This window comes from Pholis gunnellus, assembly GCF_910591455.1.
Source record: "Pholis gunnellus genome assembly, chromosome: 23".
NCBI lineage: Eukaryota > Metazoa > Chordata > Actinopteri > Perciformes > Pholidae > Pholis > Pholis gunnellus.
Genome location: NC_136550.1, coordinates 14,842,758 through 14,862,753, shown reverse-complemented (window position 1 = coordinate 14,862,753; position 19,996 = coordinate 14,842,758). Strand labels below are relative to the sequence as shown.

General features: G+C 43.1%; 1 protein-coding gene across 1 annotated transcript in view; it reads right to left on the bottom strand.

The window, feature by feature from the left end:
* adam19a (ADAM metallopeptidase domain 19a) overlaps positions 1-19,996 on the bottom strand; it is a 178,166-nt gene that overhangs the window by 93,720 nt on the left and 64,450 nt on the right. The window contains exon 3 of the mRNA XM_079184476.1: positions 6,963-7,039. Within this exon, the coding sequence (XP_079040602.1) occupies positions 6,963-7,039 (77 nt within the window). The remainder of the gene's footprint in view (positions 1-6,962; positions 7,040-19,996) is intronic.

Sequence of the window (19,996 nt, the reverse complement as noted above, 5' to 3'; positions counted from 1 at the left end):
GAAGTGTGATTTGTGCCGGCCATCAGTCATCCCGGGGTTCAGGCGTGAAGTGAAATGAGAGACAGCAACAAAGCCCAGCAGGCCTGAGCCTGGGTCCTGGTCCTGGGTCCTGGTCTGTCTCAGACACTCCAGCTTCAGAAGGTCACACTTTGACAGATGAGGCTACGCTGTCTTTAGGGATACAAACACAGTGGTGAACGGGACGCCGGCGAACACGCATCACATGTCAAGTGTGTGTTTCTGCAGATACACAACCATGTGGAAATGTGGAGTAAATATATAATGTTTCGGGGCTCCACAGCTGCTCTTAACAGGACTTCCTCAGCACATGCCAGACAGGAAGCACGATGGAGTCTGCAGGGTATACAAGTTTTTGGCAGGCCAAGGCCCACACCGCCACCTGCTCTCTGCCTCACTCTGTTCTTATATCTCCTTCTCCTCCTTGACCTCCAGGACTAACTTTCAACGGAGGTTTATTCTGTTTCCTGTGAGCTCCTCTAACCCTCTGCAGAATCCCCGTGTTTCCCACACTCCATACAGCCTCTGAAGGACAATTCATTTCCTGGTACTGACTCATATGTCAATCCCCCCCTCCTCCTCCTCCTCCTCCTCCTTCTCTCTCCCCTCATCCCTTCATCCTGAATCTGCTCTGAATCGGAGGATCGGGATTTTGCGATGCAAAAAGGGGAGCTGCCAGTCATCGTCTAAACTGACATCCCGAGCCGGATTAGAGCAGATTAACAGAACAAAGCTCATTATTGATTTGAATCATTATTAAAGTGGAGACACTGTGGGGCTGCAGTCAAGTTAAAAAAAACAAAACGTGGGGGGGATCGATGAAGGAACCGGGATTATAAAAGCTGTAGCCAGGAGAGCGCCTTTCCCTCTAAACTGCTCTTTGTGAAGTTGGACTCTCAGAGGACTCTGGTCCCTCATTAACACCTTGTCTGGTCCTCCGCCTGGAGTACGGCAACACATTTAGCTCAACTTGACTCGTCTGCAAGGGTCTGCCTCATCATTATGTACAATGGATGGCATGCACTGCCCATTCCATCACATATCATGCCGGGGTGGCAGAGTAATCAAGGCTTTCATTAACATAGAAATAGGTTACACTTCATCCAGGAACCCTCAACAGAAAATGTGCAATTAAAATGAAATGTGCTCTTTAAGTGCAACGCCAACATCCTGAGCCGAGTGTGTGAGATATACCGAGGCGGGAAGATAAAGCTGCAGAGCACCACCAGCCAGTGCAAGCTAATTGAATGATATGGCCAATTGTTTTGATGCTTTAAATATGTAATACATGATGATTACCCTGCTGGCACTTTCTTTAATAATGTTCATGTTTGCTGACTGTTTCTTCCTTGCTTGTGCAAACGCACGCGGCTGTGTAAACTTTGAATGTTTCCTGTAACATTAGCAGAAGTGACACTAAGGTGAAGACGCTCTTCTTGATTTAATAAGAGGAAACTGTGCCAGCTCAATTTCTTTCGTTGCTGCGATGCATTTTGTCTGTTCAAGAATTAGTTCTGCTATAATGAGATGATGTCCTACTGGATGAGGGACATGAAATAATAACTGATAGGAGAACAGATCTCAGGGTTTGATCCACAATGTGCAGTTGAAACAATGACCTCCTTGTTGGCACAATGCTGGAATTAATGACTTCGATACAAAACCTTGAAAAACATGGATTTTCCATACCAGGGAAAAAACATTGAGAGCGTAACATTTTAGATTTTTGAAAATATAACAAGGCCATTGTTTCCCACAGTGTTTAGTAGGAGAGGAGTGGTGGGTGCTCCTCCGGCCCTTTCCCAGGCGACCTAGAGTCGGTCGTGCTGCAACGCGGGTAATTAATGACACACTGAAGGTTGACACATGACAGCGACGATCCCGCAAAATGATCATATTCAACCAGAAACAAATGAGGCGCAAGTGCTGCTAATGAGTGGTAGTAGGCGGAGCTACGTGAGCACTGTGTGTTAACTGGCTGAGAGAGAAAGTGCAGCTGGTATTGGTGTATCAATACAGAGGAAAATGATTATTGAAACCATTTCAAATAATCAAAATGTTTTGAAAAAGCAATACTGTTGACAACACTACATCCTTAAATTGTCAAATGTCCAATCTCTGATTTATTGTACGTAGAAAATGTCTCTAACCAGTAACCAGTTCACTGTGTTGTTATTCCTGACAATAATGAAGTGATTGTTAGTGATGTATGTGCAGTATTATTATAGATTATTAGTCTAGATTAAGAGATGCAGATGAAATTAGATGTTTCATCCATATGATTGTATAACTTCCCCCAAAAACGTTTTACTGGAATCAAACCCTAAATGAGTTATGTCGAACATTAATTCTCATATCATATTACTGATATTTTGTAGCACAGTTCACAGCAGAGTTGTTCCCTTTGGATGGAGCACTGACTAGAGAAGTACTAAAGGACCCATATTCATTTCACTATGCTGTTTCACAGCACGGTACCGCACGGCTCTACTCAACTACACTTGCTCTTTTTTGGTTTTCCATTGTCAAACGTTCTGGATGGTAGCTGGTACTCTTTTGGTACCACCTCGGTCGAGGTTCCAAGCGAGCTGAGCCGACTCCAGAAGGTGAAAACCCTGCAGAGCGCTGATCGGTGAGAGAGAGAATGGACACTTGCGCAACACGGTACATTTTGCACAAACCCGCCGATTTTAAACTGTCAATAATCACCGAATTCTATTATTAACTTGACGCAGATTTTAAAACATGACAGCCCACAAAACTACAGCGTGCACTACTGTGGAGTGCAGGCGCTCCTCCGGTTCAGCCAGCATGGTGTTGAAGTGTGTGCTTTCATGCAGCGGCGCTGCGATTAGGGACGACCCGATACCGCTACTGACTCAAACAGTTGGGTGTGACAGTGGGCCCAATCTATTGAATTCAGTTCTATGTATGTGCTGTATATATTATATACTGGAATTTTAATTCATGGATTAGATTTGACCAATTTGTTGCTGCATTAAAAAAGTTTATACTTGAATTGTAACTCTTCTGATAATAAATACAAATTCAATAAATCTACATCAAAGTATTTAGTTGTAAAGTCTGATGTTGCCTCACACATGAACAAGGCATCTCAGCCACATGTCTCGGCCTTCATCTGCCACTGAAACATGTACAGACTAAGTTCATGTGATAACAACAATTTGCTTGCTTGTCGTGGAATTATACAAAATGAATAAATGTACGTTTTTTCTTGACCCGTGAAATGTTACAGCTCATCTTTCTCATTGTTTTAGTGTGTTAGTCATTATCACTGGAACCAGCAGCACATCACATGTCGTCTGTCTGCTCTGGGGGCTTCAGCCGGTACAGGCATGTCGGGCCTTACGTCAGCTGGCATTCCACCACACACACACGCACACGCGCACGCGCACGCGCACGCGCACACGCACGCGCACACACACACACACACACACACACACACACACACACACACACACACACACACAGTGCTGAAACTGTTCTCCTTCCATCTGTCCTCCTCCTCCCTCGTGTCTGTTTAAACCACTTGAAGTGAAGGAGTCACACTTTGGTTGAGCACTCTTCAGATACGAGTCACCTGTTTCCTCTGCAGCAGAGACGAAAAGTCACAGAAGATTATGCTGAAGGCACAAACTTCCTCTTGACTCTTAATGCAGCATCTTGAATATTGCTGGGTGAGCTGTGTAGCATTACTGAAGCAGCCACTCCACTCAGCTCAATATGACTTCAGTGACTTTTGACAGACTTCATGTCCTTGAGGGGACATGAAGTCTGTATTATCTTTATAACAGATACTGAGATACAGTTTGTTGCAATATATATTACTAAATATAATATATATTAGAACTATTTACTTGTACTGCTATAATGAGATGCTTTGTTGTAATATCCTTTTATCCTTGTATTGTAATTGTTTTCCCTTTATATGGATTTTCTTCTCTTTCTCTCTAATAAGATACTTTGTTGAGATAAGAGGATACTTTTGTCCTTTTAACAACATACCTTGTTATAATGATTCAGAGGTATTTCGTTCTCCTAATGATGAGTCACTTTGATTTGTGTAATGTTTATTATAATGGTTGTTTTTGTGATGAAGAATATCCATAATAATGCAATATAACAAGTGTTTATTTCTCTTTGTAACAAGTGATAATGAGATTTATCATTGTAAGAGTATGTGTTGTCTTCTTAACGAAATGCTTTGTTGTAATATAGACTCGTAATATTATAACACACTTTCTTTTTCGTTTGAATCGGATCTTTGTTGAACATCCATCGCGTTTTATTACAACCAGATATAGTTGTTGCTGCTTTCATGAGTGTGAAAGTAAGATGTTGGCCTTCAAACGTCCTGTCCGTGTTGCCGTCCTGTCCCACTGGAAGATAAAATAAACTCACTTTCCAGTAGCGTTCCCAATAACTCCACCAGAATGTGTCCCTCTTCCTCTGACCTATATTCTCTGGTGCAGACCAAACTTCACTGGGACTGCTGGTTTAAATTGAGTCCAGACTGAGCCAACTGGCTGGTTACAGTGTGGCTGTCTGTTCCAGACTCATTGGACTGTCACCAGGTCATTCATCACTGCCTGTCTGCTCCATGTGTGCCACCATTGTCTCAGGGCTTATTGTTTTTCTGTGCACCTTACCTAACTGTCCGTGTCCATCCCTCCATTTGTCTCCTCCCGCTCCAAGCAACTGAAATCCTATGCATCCAGTGTGTGTACGCTGCCTTTGACTCATTGAGGCAACAAAACAAACCAACAGCAAAACCTGGCAGCAACCTCTAGTTCTGCTGATTGAAGCCGATGCTGAAGTGTCTTAAAACCTGCATTCTCTCTAATGTCCACCAGGGGGCGACTCCTCTGGTTGTATAGAAGTCTATGAGAAAATGACTCTACTTCTCTCTTGATTTATTACCTCAGTAAACATTGTAAACATGAGTTTATTGTCTCAATCTCTAGTTTCAAGTCTTCTTCAATACAGCATGATGTTCATTTAGTAAATGATGGTCCATTTAGAGTCAAATGGACCATAAAGCAGGGATGCTTTAGGGTGGGCTAACTGTGATTGACAGGTCGCTGCCGCTACCAGAGTCGTATACGTCACTCCTCTACATTCCATATATGATAACTTCCATTCATCAGTTGCGAAAAAATACCACATGGCGACGGCTCTAATCCAAGATGGCGACGGCGAAATCGCCGGACGAGAGGCTTGAAGACGGCAGTCCACAAACCAATGGATGACGTCACAATGACTACGTCCACTTCTTACATACAGTCTATGCTCACTCCATCACTCCATCATCGATTTGGGACGTGGTGATTATTTTTTTCCTGAGCTGATGATGGAAGTCACAGTTTGTTTTAGTTCAGGCTGGTCTTATCCAGCATTCGTAGGTATAGCAACAAAAAAGAATGCACTATAATTCATAGATATCCCACAAAGTGTTTTCATATGTTATCCGCGTAATCGTGAACGAGGATATATGAAGACCGCAAAAGCACACACTGGGTAGGACGGGGGACGGGGTGGATGCCTAAACATGAGTTGTTTCCTTAAAACGCACAAAAACTGTGTGTAACCTTTGGTATGAGGATATGTTGTGTTGTTCCTGCGTGGCGTTAAAGAGCTGATAAATAGGATAGCGTGATGTTGGATTGGTACAGCGTCTCAGATACTAGACGTCGATACCAGATCCAGTACGTAAGCTGTATCAGAGGTATTTCTGATCCTGGTATCAGTTTGGGAGCAACTCTACTTGAAAATGACAAACACACACTGTATCAGACACTAACATGGACCTCGTCAACTGATATGTAGGTTTAGGATCTCACCGACGGATCAGTTCTTTTTAAAATATTGTAAAATAAAAAGGTGCTGTGTGGTCATTTAATTCATTGACTTGTTATCTGTCTGTATCCTAGTGCAGTGATACTGTATCTAATATTCTGTTTGGTTTCAATATACTGACTCTAAAATCACATGATTTAGAAACACATGTTACATAAAGGTTTGATCATTCCTCCGGCGATTTTCAAACACTAATAAAAAAAGACAAAAAGAAACCGTGTGCCTCTTTAGTGTTACATCTCTCTAGAGCCGTGGTGCAAAACAAACCATAGAGGGAGTCCATTTAGATTCTAGGCTGCGCTCCTCACAAGACATATACAATTCTACACTTCATTATTCTCACTAGGATTCCTAAATGAAATCCTCACATGCCTGGTGCAATGAGGGTCTATTTGGTCAGGTACCTCCTCTCGGACGAACACAGGGAAGCTGCTCAGACACGTTCTCTCCACCTCCGAGCTCTCTCTTGGGAGTCTGGGCACGTCTCCGGCTTGATGTTATCACAGGAACATCATAACCTCTGCCGGCCTTGAACCCTGTTCCCTCGCTCCCTCTGTGGAACTCACCGCTTGTTCTGATTTGCTCCTCTCTGCGCCTCGAGGCGTGTCACTCACACATTCCCTGCTCTCGTTACAAAGAAGTCAAGAGCCACGTCGTATTTATCTCTCTTGAGGCACATATGAAAAGCCTCCAATCCCGTCGGTTGAGAAGTAAACTTTAACAGTCAGGGACGAGCGTGACCGTCAAATAATGGGTTGAATGGAACATTAGCTTTCTATTTCGGCGTCAGTGCTTCCTACAGCCGTCACACATACTCTTTCCAATAGGAGCTCAACCCTTGTTGCTTTATGGTTATTGTGCGACCGTCTGCTGTTATCACTGCTGCAGCCATCCATTCAATCTTTAACACGCTTTCAACACCGTGGAAACATTTCGTCAACTCCACGACAGAGCTGAGAGAGAAGAGGCAGAGCTTCCTCACTCTACATTCTCTGTCTCCCAATGAGTTCTTCTCCTCAGGTAGAAGACAGGTTATTACAGGCGGGTACGAGAGAAGGAGTACTCACTGATTACGTTCCACTTGTAGCACCAGCTGGAGGTCATTGGATGAGAGCGATATTTCCCCTCTGACTGGGTGCTCCTCCTACGGGTCAAGAAGAGAGATCGGATCAGATCATAGCAGCAGAAGAACTCACCAGGAACACGTTTAAAAGAATCACAGTGCAGAGTGTTCAGCCAGCAGGCAACACGGTCTACAAGTCGCCCAAAGGCAGTTCACTTACAGCTGAGTGGAACATAAATGCATTTGACGTATCTATTCCCCGAAATGTGTTTCAGAAGAAATGCTCCTCTGGTATTTATTTCAGAGACATGAGAATACACGTTCAAACCACATTCTGATGAGGACTGCAACTAAATGATTTTGTCATATTGACTAATCTGTCGATGGCTTCCTCAATTATTTGATTTACCTTTTGCAAAATATCAAAAGATGTGAAACAATACCCATCACAATTTGTTAGAGCCCAAGGCGATGTCAATAGCTTGATTTGTCCAAGTAAACGTCCCAAAGTTATACAATTTGATCAATGGGAAAAGCTGCAAATATCACACAGAAGAATCTGGTGTTTTTGCTTGAAAAAAATACACAATATATATGAATCAAACAAATATCAAGATAGTAAGTAACCAATTCATTTTCTGAGGCACATGATGGCCAACATATATGTTCTTAACGGCATGTCTTTTTTCATATTGAAAACGAGTTCAGTGACCAAAACATGTTCAACAGTTTGAAACATAGCACAATGAATGGTGAGCACCAAAGAACGTACGCAGCGCTGCAGCATTAAGTCCCTTTAGTGGCTGCTGTTCATTATACCCAACAGAGCATCAGAGTGCTCTTTAGTGGGCCAACAATTCAACGGCAATACTGCTTCTGAATAGCGAATATGACATATTTGGCATCCTTGTACTGAGATTCCTTGTTAAATATATGCTAAATAATATAACAACAGGGAGATATTAGTAGAGCCTCTACTTTACACCAGGGGCCAGATGTGTAAATGATGTGTACACCTGTTCGCAACACATAAACTGGTATTTATGGAGGAACAGTGTGCACCTCTTGCAGACTTCAGACCAGCGTACAGGCGGTTTTATCTGCGATAGCTGTGGGTGATGATGAGGAGGAGGAGACTGAAGGAGTTCAGAGACGGGAAAATGAATCATTGATCATCCTTCTGACGTTAAATTATAATGATGATTGAGAATTGACTGCAGTGATGATGACGCTAAACAGCCACAGCTGTGCATGAAGACAGATTCTCTGGCACCGGTGGAGAACTTTGCCGATGCCACGTGGTGGAGCGATGTGAGAATATAAATATCGATATGCAAACGCATGTTTGAGGGCGTTTCTACATCCATTTATAGCGAACGGTGGGAGTGGAAATGAGGCTCCACAGACATTCGTAAAACAGACCCAGATCACCTGCTGCTTTATAAATCTGCATAATTCCATGCGTCTGGCCTCAGGACATGATGGTTCCAATCTGTGAAATGTTGTCAGTAAACTAAACCAGGAGCAGGCTGTTTTGTACAGATGACCCCCTTCAGCCACAAACCTCTACTAATGAGGTGACACTTAAAGATTGAGATGTCCAATGTCCAGTTGGACATGTTGTCCACATGGTGATGCCAGAGAAAAGGCCAGAGGGCTGTGACAATCATGAAGATTCATCCTCTTCTCTCAAAGATCTCCAGTAGCTCTCAGGATATCTGGCTGTGGTTTTCTTTTCTGTTCTGGATTCAGAATGAATACCTATCATATGAACAACATGGAGATCTATTTATTACAACCTGTCCGTATGGTTTTGATTACGAGAAACACTTGAGCTCCTTTTTTCATTTCTATAAATAAAACTCGAGCTCACTTCTCTCGCTGTTGGAAAGCATCTCTGCAGAGAAAGCAACAGTTTCACGCTGCGTTTGGACAACAAGTGGACACAACTCAGCTTAAAAACTCTTTCTATTATTCAGGACATAACACTTTACAGATGCAGAGAGGAACAAGTGGGGAAGAAGTGCTTCAATATCATTGTTTCAATTTACCCTCCACAGCTGTGTGAGGGTGAAACTCACTGACAATATATTCCAAATATTTAGTAGATATTCTAGAAAAAATGACATTGGTTATAGCCTCTCAGATGTGTCTTTGCTCATGTGATAGTACATTTAATAGGTTTAGATTTTGGACCGCTGGTGGCCGTTTTTTAACTATTATCTGACACTTGATTGACTTATTGAGGGAGTAATTAGCGGATCAATCTATAATGATAATAACTGTTAGTTACAAACCTGTGTGCAGGCTGATTGCTCATTCAGTGAGCAGCTAACTGTGCAGCAGAGAAGAACTCCTCTAGGCAAGAAAACAATCTTGGCATCATCACTTTTTGATACTCTATGATCTGACGCTGTTATTTAATGTGGACATAATACTGCGGACTAGATGAAATCATCAGCCGGTTGTGTACTGTTAGCGATTAGCCAAACACACCGCCGAAAACAATAATAGTGAGCAAAGTGTTTCTGCTCCACTGTGTCCTGGGCTCCAGGGGCCGGTTCAGAGTAGTGAGTGATGAGGACAGACACAGAGGTGCACACTCACTCACAGACGCATGGCTCTCCTGGCAGAGATAATGATGACATTAGAAGTCTGATGTTTTTTTGCTGATTGAATAACAGCAGTTATGTCTACATAAAGATACATTGGCAAAGCAATTATACATTGTCAGCTAAAACTGGTCCAATGCTAATGCAACGTTAGACTTGACCAGAAGCATCTGTGCTTGTTTTACACAATCAGGGTACTGCTGCACCACAGCTGACAAGAGTCTGAAACACCATAAACTCTTTACAAGCACCATGAAATCATTACATTTGTCTCCACTGAGGAAACCCTCTGCCAAAACAGAAAAAGAGGCAGAGTGGGACTGTGTGTCAGTCAGCGTGATGTGAAGTGACACTGCATAGGCAGCTATTCCTATCAGCATCAAAGAGACATACAGTGCGGTAACATGCTAGGAGCTCGGCGGGGTGGTGTGTTTGATGCCACTACGAGCATGCCAACCGTCCGGTCCACACACTGTGTGTTCTGTCAGTGCCCAGCAGCCGCCGTTAAATCCTGTAGACGAGTGTAATCGTAGGTAAACCAATTCCCAAATTGGAGATGTTTAACCTCCAATGAGCTGCTGCTGTCAATCATGTCAGCAAATCGGAAAGATTGACACCTATGGCACCTGAAGACATGTTAACCCTTTACCCAGTGTTACTGCAGCACAAACGACACATTGGGTGATGCAGCAGCTTCTGTGCTCTGAAATAAAAGAGGAAATCATTCCTCTTAAACTGAAATGTTATTCTTTTAGATTTGCATTGACTCCCCGTTTTTATCTTGTTTTTCAAGCCCTACATCACTGAGCACCTGCAGCTCCGTGAAGTCACTATTCTATCATCTGTGAATGAGAGGTGGTTCTGTGCCACTTGTGTCCAAACATTTTGGTTTAGCTGAACCTCATTAGTATCAACCTCACTGTTAGAAATGTTGGTCTAACAGGAGCCCTTGGCTTTAACCAAGTGTTTGAGTTGCCTAACCCTAGCTGTACCTTAAAGAAATACCTGACCCACACAAAGACCATTTGTATATGCGTTACTCACCGCGTTACCTTGAATTCCTGAAATGGAAGGAGAATTCATGAACAGATTCTTCTTGATGAATTGAAGTAAATAGGGTCCAGGCTTAACATTACATGTTATTCACAGTATTTTTTATCTAGACACAGTGTCGATAAACCTCGACCCCATCTGGTTCAATGGGAGAGGGCCTACTTTCTCCGTTCCCCGTGGAGGCCTGCTAGTTTCTTTCTAGTATTCAAGGTAATGCGTGAGTAACAAAAGCTCATTTTGCAGGTGGAGTATTCTTTTAACTTTAGTCTAACAGCCATAACCACATTTCTTCCCTAACATTACTCATATTGTACTTAAACCCAGATGTTGTGCAAAGCCACGGCAGTGACATTAAAATAGGGATATCTAGGGCAGAATCGCTTCTGTTTGGTTGCTCAGGCAGAGACTGATGTAGATCAATCATTGATCATTGTGCACTGCTGGGCCCATGCACAGTTAACACAAACTGTCTTGTTCATATCAGGAGTTCATATACACTGATTTAGAACTTCCTCTTCACACACTTTGACAAATGAGGCCCCAAGTTTCAGTGTTGTGAAAGGAAATAGCAGTTCCAATGATTAACCGTCAAAACTAAATGTAGCGTAACAAAAAGTCTGCGTGTAGAGAAACTATTTTCTACATTACAACATAACCATCAAGTGGGATTAAGTGAGAGAATCCAGGTCTTATCTGTATTCACCCTTCTATCTTACAAACAAAACAACCCATTGTGTATTCAAGACCATTCTTTCATTAAAAGTGTCATTCCAACATGACACATGCTCAGCAGATGCACCCCCACTTCTCTAGCTTCGTTTTCAGCTGTTCCGTTGAGAAACTTCCCCGGCTCCAGCTGAAGGAGCTCGATAGGTCACGGCAGAGTCACAGCGGTTGGGGAGAGGGAAGTGAGAAAAGGGGGACAAAGTGAAGAGGGAGAGCACTGGTGACAGCTAGTAGTAAGTATGAGAGTTTACTTAAAGGAAGGAGCAAGGTAGGGAAGTGTGAACTGTCAAGAAGGCAGTAAATTGGACAAGGAGAGGTCTTAAAGGCCTCGGTATGCTTTAAACAAAGTACTTGCTGGATCATCTTACAGCAATCTGAGATTCCTTTCCAATGAGGTGCGACAGTAACCGGGGTTTGAACTTCTCTCTCAAGGTCTCTTTTTGCATTCTTTACATAACTGCCTCAATCACAACAGAATACAAATCCATGAACGCTTCTGATGAAAGACTGTCCGAAAGTGTGTGCTGTTATCCCCGTATCCTAAAGATCAGTTTGTCTTACCCCGTGTTTGATGGTGGTATGAACACTTTTGCCTGAAGGTGTGGTTGGACAACACGTCATACAAAGCAATCCCTTGAACAAGGAGAGGTTCTAAGGGCCTCAGTATCCAACTATAAAGCAAGGTACTCCGTCCAATAGAGGGCCACATGATACGTTCAACATTAATAAGCTTACAATAAACGGTGCAGGGGCAGGGGCTTGCACTCAGGGCAAGCAGCACTCCCGGGGGGGTCAAGCAATCGGCCCACTCCAAGCAGCCAACTGCACTGCATTCATACTTCAAACGAAGCATCGTCTAACAGCCTGCAGTGATGGCCTCCTGGCTACACCCCAATGGCTGTCAAAGTCCATGTCCCCAGACGTCTGTTGGACCCCACTTTCAAGGTTGGCCATTAGTAATAGGTTTCAACACTTTTCTTTCAGCTGTGGTCTGACAACTGTCATACGACCTAGTTGTTTTGAAGCATACCGAGGCCTTAAGGCTGAGGTTCCCGCCATGGAACCTCAGCCTGGAGGGAACAGAAGAGGTGAAGAAATATAACTCTTCATCAGATTTCCCCGTCTGTATGATTTTTTTAGCTCAGAATATCCAATGTTCCTTTGACTTGTGGAAAAGCATCTCCATTTCCTTTTCCACTTCACTACTTTTCTTCATATCTCCGGCCTACCATCTCAGAGTCCATTCGTCATAATGATTGGTTTAGAAGCTCTGCTTACTGAGTTTGTTGTGGGGGTATCAACACATTTACTGAAATCAAACGGCTTCCAGAGCCTCACACTCCCTCAGCCACATTTGTCGATCTTTCACAGCAGCCACTGGTGCTCTGACTGATTTGGGCTGCTACAGCTGATTCCTCAAGGTTACGGTAAGACAGCTTTAATCTTCATCCTGCTCCCCCACTGGCTTAAAGAGCAAATGAACGTACGACGTAAAGCTGCATCAAGCACACGCAAATTTAAACCGGGTGTAGTGACATGTTTGATCATGTTTCACTGTCAGTCAATTTTGGATTAAGTTAGCATACCACATCCTAGAGGATAAGGTGGAAGAGGAAAAATGGGGCGAAGAAGACGGATGGAGAGTTCAAGCAGTCACTCGATAAGAAGTTAGAAAAGTCCTGTTCAAGTGGCTCACTTGATGAAAAGAGACAGTTGGAGAGACACTCGCAGACACCGAAAGAGAAACAGAAAGGGAGACAGGAAAAGACAAATCGATAGTGAGAAACAGCCGGAAAAGAAAAAAGAGGGAGCTAAAGAGACAGCACAAGAAAGGAAGTGTTGAATTGGGTCGTGCCACTGATGCTTATCAGCTTGGGGCTGTGGTTAGATGTGGAAAGGGATGAAGACGGCAGCATCCGTGCATCAGATGGAGCTCCAAGCCTGGGCCAGAGGAGGGCTTATTAGATGGATCAAAGCGTCTCTAATCTACATGCTAAGAATATGATGAGAGGGCCCTGACAGTCCTCCCTCTCTTCCTGAGAGGCAGCGATTATCATACAGGGTGATGAACTGTAAACATACAAAGAGGTGATGATGTATGCGCTCTTCAGATCTTTGATGTGACTGTGGGTTGCCACAGTGATCATAACTATGCTCTATTACAGCTCATCTCATGCATTATAAGATGCCAGGCAACGGTTGTTTTGTGACATTTAATGTGTGTCCATTTAATGACACAAGAACGCACATAAAGCTGCAATTTTGCACAATGGCTGCCCTTAAATAGCACCCAGAGACCTTGTATAATTGTGGTTTAATACAACTTGAGTCTTGTTTTCATAGGTTTGGCAAACATTTCCGTAGGTTATGATTGTAGTGATCTTACATGGTGACATTAAACTCAGTGAAGTCAGATGAGGCAGGAAACACAAGCAGTCAGTAGGCTGGCCTAGTTAGAACAAATCAGCTTTATTTGAAATTAAAAAGCAAGCGCCTAAAATGTCACTAATAGTACTTATTGCACAAGAAAACTGTATGCACACAATTATGGCAAACTACAGTTGGTCAAACTGGAAGCAATGAATGGGCTTTTAACCGTGATGAACTACTGCACTACTGAGTAATAGATTTACCACTTTAAGCAAGTGTGGCTAACGTGGCGGTTTGTTGGTTGTCTTACTCATGTCAGTTACCACTACAGATAGAAATGATGGCCAAAACTGCTCAAATAATCAGTGTTGTGGAAGCTACTTTGAAAGCAAAGCTTTGCAAGCAACCACTTACTTCACACTAGAAGAAGTTAAAATACAGTTTGGTTAACTAAAGCTACGAAGAAAAAGATGTGCATGTGATATGACATTATAAAAACAAGTTTTAAAAAGTGGCCACTTGTTCACATCGTAACCCACCCCCAAAAAAAACATACCCCAGCAAATTGTTTTAAACTTGCACTTTTCTGGACTGTTTGACCGACCTGAGCACCGGTCTAAAACAATGGGCCTCTTGTCTTACTCGTCAGAAGATCTCAACAACTAAAACAGTATTGGACTTACTGAAGATGATGACGCTGTCTCTGTGTGAGCCCTTTATACATGCAGGCACAACACAAAGGTGAAAGGTCAAGTGTGTGGTGGTGGCTGCCTGATGAATGCATCAATAGAACAAGAGGGGAGGGCTGGTCAAAGGGGGTTCAATTAGAGTAGAAAAGCAATGGTAAAATATAAAATATGCCTTTCCTTTTATGGCCTAAAATTGTTTGCAGTTTCAGTCGTTCACCACACAAAGAATGACAAAAAAGTAACCTAACTACTGAATCTCACTGTGAACATGAATGTAGTTAAACAACCAGCATGTCACTGCAAAATGTAATTATCAGAATCAGAATCAGCTTTATTACATGAAATTTGACTCCGGTTTCCACTTCGCTCTCAATGTACATACACAAGTTTACAAATAAACAAGAGAAATATATATATATAAAAAATAGAACGCGCAACAAAAAAAAGTAGAACAGATGTAGCTATAAACATTCAACAACTATCTACATTATAAGTACATATATATATATATATCCAAAAAAGTATATGTATATATGAACATAAACCTATAACAACAATGGCAATGGAATTGAGGTGATAGTGCAAGTGGTGGTAATAGTGCAAACAGAGGTGATAGTGCAGTATGTCTGATTAATTGTTCATGAGAGTGACAGCCAGTGGAAAGAAGCTGTTCCTGTGTCTGGTGGTTTTGGCGTACAGAGCTCTGTAGCGCCTACCAGAGGGGAGGAGTTGGAACAGCTTGTGTCAAGGTTGTGAAGGGTCTGCAGTGATCTTTCCAGCCCGTTTCCTGACTCTGGAGGTGAACAAGTCCAGGATGGGGGGCAGGCTGGAACCAATGATCCTCTCTGCAGACCTGACAATCCGTTGTAGTCTGTTCCTGTTTGGTGGCCGATCCAAACCACACAGTGATGGAGGAGCAGAGAACCGACTGGATGATGGTGGAGTAGAACAGAATCAGCAGCTCCTGCAGCAGGTTGTACTTCCTGAGCTGGTGCAGGAAGTACAGCCTCTGCTGGGCCTTTTTCCTGATGGTGTCGATGTTGGGGGCCCACTTCAGGTCCTGTGAGATTGTGTATCCCAGAAACCTGAAGGTCTCCACAGCGGACACAGTGTTGTTGAGTATGGTGAGGGGGGGCAGTGTTGGGGGGCTCCTCCTTAAGTCCACTGTCATCTCCACAGTTTTGAGCTTGTTCAGCTCCAGGTTGTTCTGACCACACCAGAGGACCAGCTGTTCAACACCGCAGACTCATCACCGTCCCTGATGAGGCCGTTGACCGTTGTGTCGTCTGTGAACTTGAGGAGTTTAACAGACGGGTCCTCTGAGGTGCAGTCGTTGGTGTAGAGGGAGAAGAGCAGTGGGGAGAGCACCCACCCCTGGGGGGCACCAGTGCTGATAGTCCGGGTGCCGGATGTGATTTTTCCCAGCCTCACCTGCTGCATCCTGTCTGTCAGGAAGTTTGTGATCCACTGACAGGTGGAGGCTGGCACAGTGAGCTGGGAGAGTTTGGGTTGGAGTATTTCTGGGATGATGGTGTTGAACGCTGAGCTGAAGTCCACAAACAGAACCCTTGCATATGGCCCTGGGGAGTCGAGGTGTTGCAGCATGTGGTGCAGTCCCATGTTGACTGCATCATCCACCGACCTGTTTGCCCGGTAGGCGAACTGGAGGGGGTCCAGCAGGGGCTCTGTGATGTTCTTCAGATGGGTCAACACCAGTCTCTCAAAGGATTTCATGACCACAGACGTCAAGGCGACGGGCCTGTAGTCATTTCATCCTGTGATGGAGGATTTCTTGGGGACCGGGATGATCGTGGAGTATTTGAAGCATGAGGGGACTTCACACAGTTCCAGGGATCGGTTGAAGATCTGAGTGAAGATGGGGGCCAGTGAAAGAGTCAACTCACATCCTCTTCGTAGATCCTCAGTGCCGGTGGGGGGTCGTTTGGGAGAGGTGAGGAGGAGGCAGGGGGTGTAGGTGTTTGTCTGATGACGGGGCAGTTGGGGGGTGTTGAAGTGGGCTTATCAAGCATACCACCTTCCGACCTAGCTAGCTAGCCACCTAGCTACATCCAACAGCTACAACAGCTTCAATGTCGAGTGAAAATGATGTGGGGGAAGTGGGGGAAGGATGTCACTCGACATTGATTGGTTGGTTGTAACAATACATGAACCTAATGTCAGTCTGAATAATGAAGTGAAACAAAATTGCAATTCAGTCTAATAAACAAGGTAATGTCTGATATTGTAATATTTCAGCCTTTATTGGCAGAAGTACTGATGGACTACAACGACTGTCTCAACAGTTCTCAGTCAATCCAAAACACCCAAGTTTGTGTACAAGATAACATTATCATGTAGATATTATATCCCCCTGTGCCTTTGGAGTGACTAAGGATGTGCTTTTTTTCTTTTCCTCCTGAGTGGAAACATTACAAGCTGAAATGTGATGTGTATGGCACAGGACAGGAGGGCTCGACAGCAGGCGAACACAATTGGCACCATATACAGAGCAATATTGAGTGATATTGGAGTAAAAGAAATATGACCATACCCATCCAAGCCACGCCTACTGCACTCTGGCACTGATACAGAAGTATCAGCTACCGTACTACCAGAGTAGCTTGTTTCCTCAGCTTCTTTCCTGAGACTCCTAAATTCATCTTCCAACTTCCACGTGTTTGTGTGTGTGTGCTTTTCTTATGTAGCAATAAATGAACCTAGTTGTAACCTTTTAACCTGTATTCCACCAACAATAAAAGCAGTTCATTTGAGTTTCATCCTCAGGAGACTCCTCACCACTGACTACACCTGAAACTTCAACTGAATTTGATTGATTCTATATGATTTTTTTAATCAAATCAACCGAAGTTGAGAAAAGAACCTATTCAGTTGTGACCCTAACCCTGAAACAGGTTAGTAACATACATGTACAGTAGATGAACAGTCCAGTATATGTAACTCAGGTAAGCCCCCTTGTATTAAACTATATTGGAAAAAGGTTTTGTCAGTGCCGTCGTGTCTATTGAGAAAGCAAATTCACTGCTAATACCCTAATACTGAAGAGTAAATAAGAGAGGAAAAAGGTTCCAGACTGGAGTTTCCCAGTTTCAGTGATGACTGACTGTGAACCATTCACTACTTCCTTCCCTTTTTCTGACTGTTTCTCTTATCCGAGTGAAACTAGGCCATGAAATTGTTGAAGGAGCTACTGTCGTCTCCGGTGCAATTTCTCCCGATCAGTCAAGCAGCGTGGAGAGGGGCCAGGAAAGGTGCGAGTGGATAGAGCTTTACAGGAGGAAGCAATCACGTCTGAGACCCGAGAGGGCTCGGAGAGCGAGGGCAGAGGAGGACGGAGGAGGACGGAGGAGGACGGAGCGATGCCGAGGACAGCGGAAGAGGTATGAGAGCCGAAGCAGGGACGGCTGTGGGTTGCTGGGAATGAAGTTGATTTTGTAGCAGAAGAAAGTGTGCCCTGAGTAACCTCTTGTACTCTGTGAATGTGTCGAACGCAACTCGTTAAATGACATGAAGATCCTCTATAATTAATCTATGTCAAATGCTCGTCAAAGCTGCTAGAATTAAACAAGTCTTGTTCTGAGAGGCAGAGGAGAGGAGCGTGGAGAGGTCGGGGGGGGGGCACATACAGCAAGGTACTTATTACTGTTCCCTTCAATCCCCCACTGAGCCAAAGTGGGGTGTCGACAGTTTCCAATTATCTGTCGTGCTGAAAAAAGCGATGGGAGCATCAAAGTATCAGTACAACAGAATACCCATCACAACCTTTTTGGTGTCTTTGAATTCTCATGTAATGATAACAGAAGGCAACCGTTCCTGGGAAAAACTTTGATTCAAAAAACATGACAGAGTCCGTCGTCGGTTTGGAACACCTCAAATGCTTATTCGAGTGATGAGAAGTAGCTCTCACAGTAATATCTGCATGAATATCTAGGATTAACTGATACACACTTGAAAATCAATTTGACCCGATACTGATCCTGTGTGTGATTTAGGGCTGATACTAATGACTCGTTTTCTAAAGATTATTACATTAATACTATTTTACCAATTAATAAATCTAAACGATACATTTTCCTCCAAAATTCAAATTGAGCATTTTATTTTGACAGACTGTATGTCTTTGTATAATGCAGCACAAGACAAAATGTAAAAAAGTGCTAAACTGTGCTATCGAGATAAGTGCTACAATCTGACCTTAAAAAGAGGTCAGAAAATAACCCTAATTCTCACTTAATTTATTACCTCAGTAAACATTGGAAACAAGAGTTTATCATAAAATGAGACTAGATATCGTTTTAGATTTTGTAATATGTGTTTCATTTTCTTGGTTTTAAAGGCTGCATTACAGTAAGTAACCAGACTGCTGTTGCTGTTTATTATTGTTTGCTTTTACCCACTTAGTGATGATAAATTATCAAAAATGTCATTGTGTTAATATTGTATAAAAGTATTAACGTTCAACCCTACAATATTATGGCATTTATCATGGTATTTGCTCCAATAATATTGTGAATTTTTAATTTCTCCATATTTCCCAGCCCAAACTGATTGTATTTTAATTGTATTTACTGAGATCTAATTTTATTTATGAACCAACAATCATCAAATCCCTTCTAATCTGAGCTAAACTGAATCACATCTAACGGGCTTTGAACCGAGTGTTAAAAATAAATCTGTGCCACACACACCCCTACTAAACACAGTCTGACCTATCTACCCTCTAGCTCTCTCATATGCTGACATAAACAACAGTGTATCACCATTGATTTGCCAGTGATACAGTGTTTAAAAATGCCTCGCTTTGTTCCCTCAGACAAAAGGAAAAGTTGAACTTGAAGCGAGCTAACACAACAGCACATCAGATGTGAGTCAGCAGCTGAGGCTGCTCTGATTCCAGCTTGTGAGCATGTTGATGTTTGTCAGAAACTGCTGGCTCTGAAGCCACCTCACGCTGTGACAGACATGGTATCCAGGCTAATCACATGCATCACAGCACCCAGATCCAGTCTATCAATTCACATTCAACATTTTCCCATGCAACAAACAACAACACAAAAAACTAATGGCCTGCTTAATTGCTACCAAATCCATCTGAGAAGGAGTTCAGAAATGTGTGTTATTGTGATGGCACAGCTGGATATCTGTGTCGAACAAAAAGGACCACACAGCACAGCTTTCTTACTAAAGCATGGGCGAGGTTGCATTTCTGGAAGGCTTTCTCTTTGATTCCGATGCCAACAAGCACCATGCTTTTCGTTTCCATATGCAAATGAGCTACTCACAATCATAATGAACATTAATTTGGCCTCAACTGTAAAAACAAGTGACAGCACAGGCATTCCCAGCCTGAGCAAGTTTCTGTCACGTAGATGACATCGATGCTGAGGACGGAAGAAAAAAGAAGCCATAATCAGTGATTGAGGAAAGGAGAGTTCAGGGACATGTCTCTGCGAGCTGCTCTGAAAGAGAATTTATCACCGATAAAATCCTCACAAAGCTGCGATGGAATAAAGATTAAAATACATTGCTAGATTTAATTTGCACAAAAGTTTGTCTTCTTGTTACGAGTC